At 44.3% G+C, this 13,894-nt stretch overlaps 1 protein-coding gene and 1 pseudogene across 7 annotated transcripts in view; both read left to right on the plus strand.

Annotated features, from left to right (window-relative positions):
- LOC128436933 (B-cell receptor CD22) overlaps window positions 1–3,132 on the plus strand; it is a 44,576-nt gene extending 41,444 nt beyond the window's left edge. For all 7 annotated transcript variants that reach the window (XM_053418882.1, XM_053418879.1, XM_053418884.1 and 4 more), the window contains 2 exons: window positions 1,247–1,335; window positions 2,603–3,132. In XM_053418882.1, the coding sequence (XP_053274857.1) occupies window positions 1,247–1,327 (81 nt within the window). In that variant the 3' untranslated portion in view covers window positions 1,328–1,335; window positions 2,603–3,132. The remainder of the gene's footprint in view (window positions 1–1,246; window positions 1,336–2,602) is intronic.
- A 2,305-nt stretch (window positions 3,133–5,437) lies between these two features.
- LOC128437507 (hsp70-Hsp90 organising protein-like) lies at window positions 5,438–12,424 on the plus strand (annotated as a pseudogene).
- The last annotated feature ends 1,470 nt before the right edge of the window (window positions 12,425–13,894 follow it).

Consider the following 13,894-nt stretch of genomic DNA (forward strand, 5'->3'; position numbering starts at 1 on the left):
TAATTATCATTTTAATCCCAATAAAAAAAAAGGCAATGCACAGAAAAGATCTGTCGCTCCCGCATCTCTTCCCAAGATCCCCGGATACAGTGTTTTTAATTTCCCTCGTAAGTGCCGAGTCTGTTGCTTGAACATGAGCAGTTGCACATCTGAGCATTCAGCGGTTCTATAATGTTCTTCGGACATTAGAGTGTTGCAGCTTTTAGCGGCTTCAGGGCTTTAGCCTCATCTTCAGCACAGGCCAGGTCCGCTACAGTTAAGGTCCACAACTCATCTTTCTACATTCTTCTACACCTCAGTGGAGAATAAGTAAGAAACAGTGTTTGTCTCGAGCGCATGTTGAGCGGCCAAATTCAGACTGCGAGCAAAGCATTTCACGTGCAATAACTCCGCCAGTTTTTCCCGGTGTTTCTTCCTTGCTTGTTTTGAGTCGAGACGTGTGCTGTTTTTGCTTATGCTGCCCCCTTTGGCATTATTGTGCACTGCACCATAGGTGAAGTTTCGTTTTCAAGACGGCCGTCAAAGCATTTGATCGGTAGCATCTGCATCAATGCGTGCATCGGCATGACGACGTCACGATATATCGCCAAATCCATTTTTTTAGCACAGCCCTACTCCATATCACTGTTTTCATCTCAATATGTTAGAGAAAGAGATAAAACATTTCTTGGATCAGCTACTTTGTCTGAATCTGCCCCAACATGTAAAGGTTCTTTCCATTGACCATATATTAAAATGGACGTAGACTCTGGGTCTAGAAAGTGAAGTGAATGATCCATTTAGAGTCAAATAGACCATAAAGCACCGCAAGCATTGGGGCATGGATACCATGTGATTGACAGCTCATACTGGGTATAGGTCACAGGTTTAGGAGGGCGGGGAGGGTCCTTGGGCCCTGAGTCAGGCTCCATCCCCTCTCCTCCAAATATGGTTACTTCTGGATTCAAAAAAACAAGTTGGCGCTGGACAACATGTCAAAAATGGAGGTTTCAAAAAAGGCAGCTCACAAACCAATGGGTGACTTCACGGTGCGTTGACATTTCTTTCTTGGTCCATCTCCCGTCCTTCCACCAAGTTTTGTTGAAATCAGTTTATCAGTTTTTGTGTAATCCTGCTGATGAACAAACAAACGAATGGACAGGGGGCGCAACTACGTTCAAACTGTTTTGAATGAACTGTGAATATTTGCAGGTTTCATGAATAAAGTCCAGTGAGGATTAATATTTTCTCATCTCTCCTCCATCAGTCACACAACTGTCCTGAGTATGAGAACGATGCTGCTGCAGCACAGACAGAAGACACAGAGGAGCAGGAAGACCTGGTGTGAAGCATCAGGTCAGAGCCACTGTGACAAACAGAACCAAGATGGACGACTTCAGAGAATATCCGTACAAGCGAGTTTTACAGAAACCATAATGTGTAGTTATTAAATACAGGAAATCTGTCCAAGCAACAAAATATCTGAGTACAAGCGCAGAGTTTGAGCACAAGCAGAGTGAATCTAAGCCCCAGCAGGAGCTGTGTGAGTGCAAGCGCAGGGTTTTGAGTAAAAACTAGGGCTGTGAAATGATTAAAATTTTTAATCAAATTAATCACAGGTTTCTATGGATTAATCATAATTAATCACATTACAGATTTTCTCGGAATATTTTTGTGAAAACAAGATTTATGACATTTAACTTTTCTTTTGTGCTGCAACTCAGCAGTTCTTCAGCAGTTATCATTGCTTTTCCATATGGAACATTAATATAATCTTCATCCTAAACAATATTCGGGCTCCTTAGCCATTGTGTGGTTGAATAAAACTTTTTTTTTTTAAATCAAACAGAAATTATTTGAGCTTCTTAGCCATAGGATGGTTGACGTTTTTTATATTTTTTGTCACACAACCATTAACCACACCATGATACAATCTAATGCCTCTAAAGGCCCTCTTAGCTACTCGGTCTTTAGCCAGTTGGTGAGGCAAACTAACTTGTTCAAATTCTCTGACAGTAAAGCTGACCGCTTCTTTTGCACAATGTGTCCTGCGATTGAGTCTGGTTTGGCGCATTCCACTTGAACGCCCCTCGCCGACCAACACATGCTTCGCGTTGCGAACACGATCTTCCCGTCCAGAAGGTCCTCAGGTTCATCAGAATTATCCATGTTGTTTGTTTGTTTGAATGGCAGCTGCCGTCTGACTGCATTAGCGCACTTCACGGCTAGGCAGCCGCGGCACAACGCTACGCTTCAGCCTCCGGTGTGTTCAGCGCTGCGGTTTAACATGGGAGTGGATGGGACCCAGAGGATTGGCGCTGCGCTTACGCCTCGCTTCGGCGTCGCTTCCGCGTCCGGTGTGAACCCGGCGTAATGCAGAGGCGGCGGAATTGGAAGGTCCTTCTGCGCATGCGTTAAATGCGTTAAAAAAAACAACCGAATTAATCCTGTAATTTAATCATAACGCGTTAACGCGTTATTTTTCACAGCTCTAGTAAAAACACCACGAAATCTGAACGTGCAAGTCCAGCTCTCAAAATAAAAGACCACGCTTTTTAATGAAGAGGAAAACCACCGTACATTTCCTTTCTACTCATGGTTTCTTGTTTTCTTCTCTCCTCAGGTGCACTGTGATTGGTTGATGAAAGTATTTAGGAGGGAACAGGAAGTATCTCTCTTTCCATCCCTGGTTGCAGCAGCAGCAGTTTGTACAGGATGACCTTTAGATCAAGAGTATTGTTGTGTTGTTTCTTTTCTTTTTCTTTTCTGATGGGTCCAGTCGTCTAGTTTTCGCAGCTTTATTTCTGTGAGCTTTAGTTCTGATGTTGGTTTAGGTTGAAGGAAGATTCTCAGATCCTACGACCCTTTGTGTGTTGGTGTGTTGGGTTTTCTTTCTTTTGTTCATTTTACCGGCCTGTTGTTGAAGTTGCTGTTTTTTCTGCTTTAAATTTATCTTTTTTTTGCTGTTACCCTCTGAACTATGTTGGACGTCTTGGTGATGAGCCTTTGAGGCTGTGGTAACACCACGTTACTCATCTTGTGTCTTATACATGATATTAATGTGGTTATTAAATGGATAATTAATTATTATGTATCATGATTTTATGATTCTTTCTTAAATAAAGGTTTTTGGTCTTTTGTTTTCACTCCTTATTTATTGTTTGTTTGTTTCTCAGCAGAAGTACAACAGCAAACTAAAAACAGATTTATCTACAAACTCATTAAATTTTGGCAGGAATCCTGATAAAGGGGCGGAGCCAGGAGCCTGTTTGTATCACCTTCTTTATAATTGTGAGACTGATGAAAACAGTCAGGGTTATTTAGAGGACTGGTTTCTATGAGTGAAACACCAGAGGGGGCTTGAGCCACTTCCCTTTTCCTTCCTCGAGAGAAAGTGCCCTTTTTTAAATCAAGTAACATTATATTCCTGTTTGCTCACAGCTTCCCAGTCTAGGTGCAGGACACAAGTCTAAACTGAATGAATGTCCAATCAGTGTGGAGAGCACTGACCACTGTCATAGACTCACTGTTGTAATTGAAAACCTTATTTTGTAAGTTACAGCACAACTGAAAGTCGTTGATGGGATAAGGAGTTGTCCAGTAACCTCGCAAGAATGTACAGGAACTGGTTTGACCAGCTTTACTGGCCAGCCCTGAATAAACAGAACTGTGGCGTTCAAGCATGGTGACGGGCGAGGAACTCTAATAAGCTCTGTAAACAGATGGTAAGAAGGGTCAAGGTTATATTTACTATAATCTGGGGGGGGGGGGGGTGGAGACACAGGAAAGCAACAAATCTTTCATCCTGAAAAACTCAAATCGGACATGTGTGAATAATGATGGATGTCACGTCTGCATTTCCTGGAAATGAAGCCAAAAAACGCTGCCATCTTGCACATGGAGCCGTGGTGTAACGGTGCTGCCGATACATGCACTCGACCAATCATGAATCATGACTCATGTCTAGTGACTCTTCACCCACCGTTTGAAAAGTGTATTTTACGCATACTTTGACTTTTTAGTTTGGTCCATGTCCCATCCGCTAACATGGAGAGGGGGTTATCTTACAGTCTGAGAAGCACAGGTGTAAATCTGCATCGGTCAGCATTTTATCTGTCAGTCAGCAGTGATGCCGGTAACGCGCTACTTAGTAACGCGTTACTCTAATCTGACCGCTTTTTTCAGTAACGAGTAATCTAACGCGTTACTATTTCCAAACCAGTAATCAGATTAAAGTTACTTGTCCAAGTCACCTTGCGTTACTATTTCGGTATTTGTGGTTAGCCCGCTGGGCACGTCCTGCGGCTGGGGGAGCAGTCGCCCCGTCGCCCTCCTCACCGCGCCGCCGGAGGCTCGGTGTGCGGCACTCCTCGACGTTTTTTTAGGGGGGGAGGTGCTCGTCCGCGGTGCGGGGGCTTTCCTTATAGTATGCCGCGGGGCGGTGTCCGTCGGCGCTGCGGAAGGCGGGGACCGGTTGGAGGGGACCGGGTACGACGGTCGGCGACAGCGACTCTGGACGTGTGTCGGGCTCTTCTCGCGGATCACCTCAGCTACAGCGCCCGTTAGGGGAACCCTCCGTTCGCATGGGGGGGCCTCCGGCGGTGTCTAATAAAGTTAGTGTTGGCCAAACCGGTTGTCATTTTTATGTTGAGGCGGCGGGGTGTTGTCGGCAGCTGCTGAATGTAACTAATAAAGTAACTAGTAATCTAACTTAGTTACTTTTAAAATCAAGTAACTTGTAATCTAACTTAGTTACTTTTAAAATCAAGTAACTTGTAAAGTAACTAAGTTACTTTTTCAAAGTAACTATGGCAACACTGTCAGTCAGTGTGCAGTGCAGACCTTCTACTTTCATGTGTGTGTGTGTGTGTGTGTGTGTGTGTGTGTGTGTATTTGTGTGTGTGTGTGTGTGTGTGTTTGTGTGTGTGTGTGCGTGTGTGACCCCCCACCCCCGCCTGGAAACAGATTTAAACAATGTAACTCCTGTGACTGCAGGGCGAGGACACAGAAGAAATGAAGAGGAGGGGAGAGTCTCTGACAGGTGAATCTACATATGTTACTTTTACTGAGCAACAGCGCCCTCTGTAGGGACTGATGAGGAACTCACAGATAAATAAATCCCAGTGTTTTTCTCACCTTACAGCGCTTTAATAAAAATAATCATACTTTAATCATCAATCTTAAAGCAGCTGTGTTGGTCCCGATATGGCTCCAGGTGTTTTTTCCCAGAAACCACATCTCTATTCATCTGTAAGGAAATAAATGTCCCTGCATTGAACACTAGGGGGCAGATGTCACAGGCTACAGTCTCATTAGGATCTATCAGAGGACATTTGAATCAATATTCAGACTCTAGATGCTCTGTAATAAAGGATTCTGATTGGACCTCTGTGCTTGTGTGTTGTCTGTGCGTGTGCGTGTGTGTGTGTTTTTACAATATCCAGAACAGGGCATTCAGATGTTTGGGCGGGGCCAGTACAGCCAGGCAGTACACATGTTTACAGAAGCCATCTCCTGTGACCCTAAGGACCACAGGTGAGCTGAGCTGTGACCTCTGACCCCGACTAAACGTCACTAACCAGGACGTCCTGCACGTTCACTAGAGAAAGACAAACTCTCTGTATCTCAACGTGTCTTTCTTTCGTCTCTCAGGTTCTATGGAAATCGCTCTTACTGTAACTTGTGACTGGAGCGGCACTCCGCCGCCCTCAAGGACGCTCAGAGGTCAATCGAGCTGGCTCCCGATTGGCCAAAGGGATTCTTCCGTAAGGGTTGTGCTTTGATGGGGTTAAAGGTCAGCACCTGCTGTTCAAGCATAGACTGTGTATATAAATGGACGTTAACTCTGGGTCTGAAAAGTGCCTGAAACCTGTATTCTCTCTACTGACCAGCAGGGGTCCTCTGGTAGTTTCTATAAATCATTGAGAAAGTGACTCACTCCATTTCTAATTCAAGTCTTCTTGAATACAACTATTGTTAATTTAGTTAATTATGATCATTTATATTCAAACAGACCATAAAGCAGTGGATGTATTGGGGGTGGAGACCACAGTGTGAGTGACAGGTATTACTGTCCAATGGGTACAGGTTTTGGTGAGCAGTGTCCAGAAACTCTTTGTCATGCTCCACCCCTTGCTCAGCTGATGACGTGTGTGTGTGTGTGTGTGTGTGTGTGTGTGTGTGTGTGTGCGTGTCATGTTGCAGCAGTACAAAGAGGCGGAGGAGGAAATGGAGCAGGTGTTAAAGTTGGATCAGCACATTAACGAGGCGTCCAGTAAACTCGTCACCTGTCGGATTCTGCAGCTCATGGTGAGAGCTGCACAAGAGACCAACACGCTCGACTTCCTCTTTCAAGACGACTTTAAAAGTTTATGAATTCAAGTCATCTGAACTGTCCCTGAACCCAGTTTTAACATTCTGGCCCCAGCCATTCAATCACAAGCAGTCAGCTCTAAGTTCAAGTGTGAATGAAACAAATTCCTTTAGCTGTGTGAATTGAAATGAGTCGTAGGCCAAGCACCATCTTTAAATAACAAGTAGATCAGTGAACATTTATCACGTTTGAGTATATATATTTAAAAAAAGGTAAATACATGAGGAATCTTTTGTTTCAGTTTTAAAATAATGTTTGTCTTCTGTATCGTAGGATATGGGCTTTAAGGAAGAGCAGAGTAAACTGCTGCTGGAGAAGTTCAACACGGTTGAAGGCGTCCTCAACTCATCTGAGGCCAAAGGTAAGATGCAGTACCATACCTGTCCACACAGAGGCAGCATTGCTCTTCGTTTCCTAATTGGGGGGGGGGGGGGGGTTCATCCATGAACCAGCTGTTTACAAATTAAGTTTATTAATGTGATGTTAAAGGGCCCATATTATGAAAATTCCACTTTTGTAGTACTTCTACATGTTATTTTGGGCATCTGGCATGTCTACCGTCCCAAAAACTCTGGAAAAAAACAACTCCCGCGATTTTTTGTGGTTCCTCTATGTCAGAAACGATACTCTAGAGTGTGTCCAATGGGATTACGACAAAAAAGTACGTATTTTCCAACCATGCCCATGTAGGGAGTCTCGCTACATTGCCTTGGATCACCCCCCACCATCATCTCACCGGCTCCGGGGAGAGACGGCCCGGCTCAACGGCAAGCTAACGCAAACTAACGGAGCCCGGGCTGACACTGCCGACACTGTGCATTAGGGTGAAGCTCGGATCCTGCGGAAAGCGTTTAGTGTCCCGGGGGCCTCCGCCTCGACGATCGGCATGTTATGTGCTGCTACTTAGCAGGCAAAAGTGACGGGGGGAGCGGTGGTGACACGGTGCGATCCGGGCTGTCCGAGGCGGCGACCTTTGCTGATCCCAGCCGCTATGTCATCTCATCAGCAGATCCGCTGCTGCCTCGGACCTCCCCGCATCGCACCTTGTCACCGCCGCTTCCCCGGCCGGGAAGCGGCGGACACCAGCATAGTCAGCCAGCGCGGGGACACCAGCGCCACCGCAGCAGCTCCACGGCCCCACAGCTCCACGGTCATCTCGTAGAGGCGATGGGAGGCACTACTAGACGCGCTTCCACTGGTAAGAGACCCCGTGTTTTCACTCACAATCCAACTCGCCTCCATCTCTGAAGCACAATGAATCACTTTGGGGGTTTGTTGTTGTTGTTTTTTTACCTGGCGTTACTGTTGTTATTATTGACGTGTCTTCACCGTGAACGTGCTTGGTGTGTTAGCTACAGCTACGTCTGCTCTGGGGGCAGATGAGTGAGGCGTCGGCTGCTTTTGACCCGAGGCTCCGTGTGTGTTGAGTGAAACCTCCACATCTAGATGAGCTGGAATGACACGAGTAGCTCATCAGCTGATATCGCACAGGCGGCTTCACATCATCTTGGCGCAATGGTTTTTGATTCTCTCTGCTCCGTTGTTTACCAGGGTGTCCCCCTTGTGTGTGAGGGGGGTGAGAGGGGGGGGCGGGGCACTCAAAACAGGTCAATCTGAGGAGGGCTGTTTTAGACATGGTAAAAAGGAGCTGTGTTAAATGATCCTTGTGGTATTTTGACTAAAATATGTTGTATATAATATATATATGACATTTCATTAAGACCCCAAGGAACCATATCAACTGTGGTAAAATGGGCATACAATCAGTCCTTTAAAGTTAATTCAATGGACTATCTGACAAGATGAAGATATGACAGCTCCTAAAAGTGAAGCCCCCTGGTGGCCAGCTGCTGTATAGGCCTTAAAACCGTGTTAGTGGACGGCATATCGCCCAAAATAAAAGTCAGATACAATTTTTTAAATATGTCTATGCTTCGTACTATTCCAGCCAGAGGAAAATATGTAAATTGCATCAGACCACAGTAATGAACCATTTAAATACGTCTCACTGACATCATCTATTTTCTGTTTCCTATTCAGCACTGAAGCAAACATCTCTGCAGGAGCAGAGTGGGTAAGTTTTATGGTTATGAACAATACTCATAATCACACCATTGTCATTTAGATGTGAAGAAGAAAGTATATACAGGATATGTTGTGGAGCTTGAACGTGAAGAAGATACTAACTGTATTTCTATTATAAAAGTCTTGTACCATGTAGAATAAGCACAGTCTCCTCTGTGGGTAGTGAAGATGAGTAGTGAAGTTTTTATGTATCACTCTCTCCCACATTTTCATCTCCTATGATCCATGACTCTCCTCTCATTCACCCCCCCCCCCATCTCCACCTCCTTCTTTGCTCCTCTGTTTTCCAGGAGCTGTTGCTCTCTGTGGGTTGGGAACATTACAGTAGAAGTTACAGAGAAAGACCTCTGGGATCTCTTCAAAACGTAAAATCAATATGTGTGCATGTGTGTGTGATCCAGGTTGTACTGATGTTGTGGGGACATAAAGTATGTCCCCACAACACACTGTAAGGTGACGTTTTAAGGTTAGGTTTAGATTAAGGTAGTTACTATTCTGGTTAGAGTATACTAAATGGACAAAGGTATTGGGACACCTACACTTACAGTGAATTCGATGGTTAAGGGGTGTGTCCAAATACTTTTGTCCATATAGTGTAAGTGAATGTAATGTCTCAACAGAAGCCTGTTGATTGGTTGAACCAAATTGTCTCCATTGCCCCCCTGGTGGCTGGCGTGAGTATAGGTCATACACACCTTGGCTCAATCCCCTGATCACTAAACTGTGCAGATTGTGACTCCAAAGATGACAACGTTCGTGTCTGGGATGTTATGACTCGTTTTCTGAACAGTGGGAGGAAGTGCAGACGTGTCGACCATCTTTATTTAGAGTCTGTGTGTCTTACTTACTCACACTCAAAAGCAGTAGTAGAAGTATTTAGAACAGAAGTTCTTCTGTAGGTAAGAGGTAATTTTGCTGTGTTTTAATAGTTAAAGTACTTTTAGTAGAAGCCAAAGCAGCAGGTTTATCACTGACAGCAGCAGTGAACGAGTTGGTCAGTGTGGTCTGAACCACACTTCTCTCACTTTGAGGTTTTGTGTTTCCACGGTTAAAGGTTTGGTGAGATAGAGAGCGTCAGAGTTCTTCACCAACGCTTCTGTGCCTTTGTCAACTTCAAGAACGCCAACACTGCTGCCAGAGCCCTGGAGAAGCTGCAGGTGAGCGGTGGACCGGCTCGGTTTCAGGAGATCAGAGTTTATTCACGTAACAAGAACAACCACAGCTGAACAAAGTTCTGAAAATGCGTAAAAAAAAAGATTGAAAAGTGTCATATATATGAAACAGGGAATATGAAAAAGCTACACTACCGTTCAAGAGTTAGGGGTCACCCAGACACTTTCGTGTTTTACATGAAAACTCACACTTTTATTTATCAAATGAGTTGCAAAATGAATAGAAAATATAGTCAAGACATTGACAAGTTTAGAAATAATGATTTTTATTTGAAATATTAATTTTGTTCTTCAAACTTTGCTCTCGTCAAAGAATGCTCCATTTACAGCAATCACAGCATTGCAGACCTTTGGCCTTCTAGCTGTTAATTTGTTGAGGTAATCTGTAGAAATGTCAGCCCACGCTTCCTGAAGCCCCTCCCACAAGTTGGATTGGCTTGATGGGCACTTCTTGCGTACCATACGGTCAAGCTGCTCCCACAACAGCTCAAAGGGGTTGAGATCTGGTGACTGCGCTGGTCACTCCATTACAGACAGCTTACCAGCTGCCTGCTTCTTCACTACGTCTTGTCTTTACTGTCGGAATCTTTATCAGACAGTGTGTAAAAATCCCTCAGATAATAATAAGGTGCATCGGATGTAGTCGCTGAGTCTGCGCCTCTGCTTTCTCTTGCCATCTGTATATGAGACCGAGAGCTGTTGTGTTGCAGGTGTGGCCTGCCCCTTTAAGAAAAGTTTGTAGCATGTGACGTAGTGCACCTGGGTATTGTGGGAAAAGACGCTAAAAGTGTGTGTATAACGAGAAGTGACGGAGCACCTAGAGGTGAGTGTTGCTCCTGCTGTATATCCGAGAAAAAAAGTGGCCGCATTCCAAGTAAAGAAACATCTCCTCCTCCTCCTTCTTCACGGAGCGGTCCGGACGGCTGGTTACCGGCCAGACAGCGAGCCAAGATAACCCGTGAGCTACGTGTGTGTGCCATGAGTGATGGGTGACGTAGTGCGAAGTCGAGTTAGTTGGTTTAGGTTAGGCTACATCGCGGACATTTCACGGGCACTGAGCAACAACATGGTGAAAGCATTCGATTTAGACAGCGTCTCTCCTGAGGAGAAAGTATTGTAATGTCCTGAGTGTCAGTGAACAGGTAGGGGTGGGGCACGTGACAGTTCTAGGCCAATGGCTGTAGGGTTTTGTGGGATGGCAGGCTCTCATTGGCTGATGAGTTGTCGTATCAGGGTGAATGAGGTAGGGGAGTGAAGAACACAGTGGTGGATGATAGGAGTGTCGGAGTTACGAACAAGAAGTGTGTCGTGTTCGCTGGTCTTTAATAAAGTTACACATAAAGAGAGAAGTTTCCTGTCGTCTATACGCGAGGACGCTACAATATGAACCTGTTCACCGTTCAGATTCATTATTTGTCATTGAGTTGCGTTCAGTTCATCGTTCTCATAAAAGTGAACGTGTTCAATGAACGCGTTCTTTTGCATTCGTTCATGCACAACACTGCTGGACAGATGGCGTCAGGACTCTTCCAGCATCTTTTCACCTGTTCTGCGTCTCACAAATGTTCTTCTGTTTGATCCAAACACCTCAAACTTTGATTCGTCTGTCCATAACACTTTGTTCCAATCTTCCTCTGTCCAATTTCTGTGTTCTTGAGCTCATATCAGTCTTTTCTTTTTATTGGCCAGTCTCAGATATGGCTTTTTCTTTGCCACTCTGCCTAGAAGGTCAGGATCCCGAAGTCACCTCTTCGCTGCAGACGTTCACACTGGTGTTTTGCGGGTACTATTTAAAGAAGCTGCCAGTTTTGGACCTGTGAGGCGTCTATTTCTCAAATTAGAGAATCTACTATACTTGTCTTCTTGTTGAGTTGTGCACCGGGGCCTCCCACTTCTCTTTTTACTCTGGTTACAGCCTGTTTGTGTTGTTCTCTGAAGAGAGTAGTTCACACGGTTGTAGGAAATTTTCAGTTTCTTTGAAATTTCTCACATTGAATAGCCTTAATTTCTTAGAACAAGAATAGACTGGGGAGTTTCACATGAAAGTTCTCTTTTTCTGGCCATTTTGAGATTATAATCAAACTCACACATGTGATGCTCCAGATACTCAACTAGCTCAAAGGAAGGACAGTTTATAGCTTCTCTCACCAGCTAAACAGTTTTCAGCTGTGCTAACATAACTGCACAAGGATTTTCAAGGGTTTTCTAATCATCCATTAGTCTTCTAAGGCGATGAGCAAACACAATGTACCATTGGAACACTGGAGGGATAGTTGCTGGAAATGGGCCTCTATACACCTATGTAGATATTTCATTAAAAACCAGACGTTTCCACCTAGAATAGTCATTTACCACATTAACAATGTATAGAGTGTATTTCTGATTAATTTAATGTTATCTTTATAAAAAAAAAACAGTGCTTTTCTTTGAAAAATAAGGACATTTCTAAGTGACCCCAAACCTTTGAACGGTAGTGTATGTGAGAATGAAAATAATGCACAGTAACAGATACAATCAAGGTCTCAAACTTTAAATGAAAGTCAGTGAGAACGATTGGGTCTTTAACATTGAGTAAAACATTTCTAGGGTCTGAGCGGTTCTGAAATGAAGAGGTAGGCTGTTCCAGAGATCAGCTGGAGCCCCTTCACATTTCTCTTGAATGTCACTGTCCCGGCCATCGTCCCATTCTTGTGCCTTTCATAGACATTATGTAACGTCCATGTGTCCTCCTGGCCAGGGGGTGGAGCTGAGGAGCACCAAGCTGGTGATGCGGTACCCGGATCGTTGGATCCAGCGGACTCTGCCCTCTACATAAAGGACCAGGACCAGCCTGGGCTTCAGTGCTGCAGGGACACAGCACAGCTCAGCTTCCACCGGGTTCTGAGGAAATCACTCACCATCCACGTTGTTCTACAAAAGTCACACGAGGGAATTGAACATGAATCTCACTTCATACAAATGTATTCAAATACACAAATAACCTCCCCTGGTTCTGACCTGTCCAGACAGACTAGTTCCCCTCACCTCCCCTCCCCCTGCACCGAGACACATCACAGGGGGATTTAAAAAGAATGAGGGGGAGCAGGAGGATGTTCTGCCCGACGACACCGACAGCTGAATGTGTGAGAAAAGAAAAAGAGAGAGACGGGTTCTGCACTGGGTCCAGAACCCAACCTTGTAAATACTTTGAATATAAGAAGGTCTAAAAGATTTAGATTTATTTGGAATGTCACTCCATTTGGATCCCAGGAGAAACCCTGAGGAACTCCTGGTTCCTGCTGTGTGGGACATGTCACCTCTCGTCGGGTTTTACTGGGACCAGTGACTCTGGTTGAACCTTGTTGGAAACAACCAAAGACTCTGTGACAAACCGTTGTCTGAACACCACTGCTGCTTTGCTGCCAAATGAAGTTATTTCCTTTTTTTAAGTATTTGGACAAAACAATAAATGAATAAACACTGATGTTTTCCATGTTTCTTCTCTAGCGATCCGACATGCCTTTAAAAACATTTCTGAGTTCACTGTGTTTGCTTCACAGTTTTTAAGATGGGCTGATGTAATCCAGGTTGTCAGGCCACAAAGCTTGTATGTGAAGAGAGAAGAAGCCGTGGAAGGTCAGAGCAAATTCACTTCTGTTTCTTAGATTTTCATCAACCAGGAAGAAAACACAAGGCTCTTTTTCATCATGACCTCATCCTTGTTACTAACTCAGCTCTGGAGCCAGAGACACTTGCACCATCAGTCTTATCTCTGTGTCCAGACATGAGGGACTCCGTCTTCTTTCTTCTGACACTATCAGATAATCACAGATGAAAGAAGTGTGATGTTAGAGAACTCGAACTGAAGCACTGAACCTTCATCTGATACTTGTAAAAAAATTTCCCTGCATTATAAACTCTGATCATAACATTAAACTTCACTAACTCGAGCCTGCAGAGAGCTGGAGGTAGTGTGCACACGGCCCTCACCTGTCAGGTACAGTTTGTCTCTTTTAACAATGTGGGGGGTAAATATTAAACATGACAGATTTATTTCCATTTGTCGGACTTTTAGTTTTCACAATACACCCAGATCACAAAGTTGATCCAACTTGACAAAGGTAACTAAATAAATGTTCTTCATATCTACTTAGAAATTGAATTATTGTTTTACCAAATTGTGTCACATTGTTCCAACTTAGTGTTTCCTACAACCATATAACTGAGTTTCTAAACAAAAACAATCTCTCTCCACGTTCTGCTTGTGCTTTAATGAAGTATCAGTATTATCGGAACAGGTAAAGTG

This window comes from Pleuronectes platessa, chromosome 3 (assembly GCF_947347685.1).
Source record: "Pleuronectes platessa chromosome 3, fPlePla1.1, whole genome shotgun sequence".
NCBI classification, from domain to species: Eukaryota; Metazoa; Chordata; class Actinopteri; order Pleuronectiformes; family Pleuronectidae; genus Pleuronectes; species Pleuronectes platessa.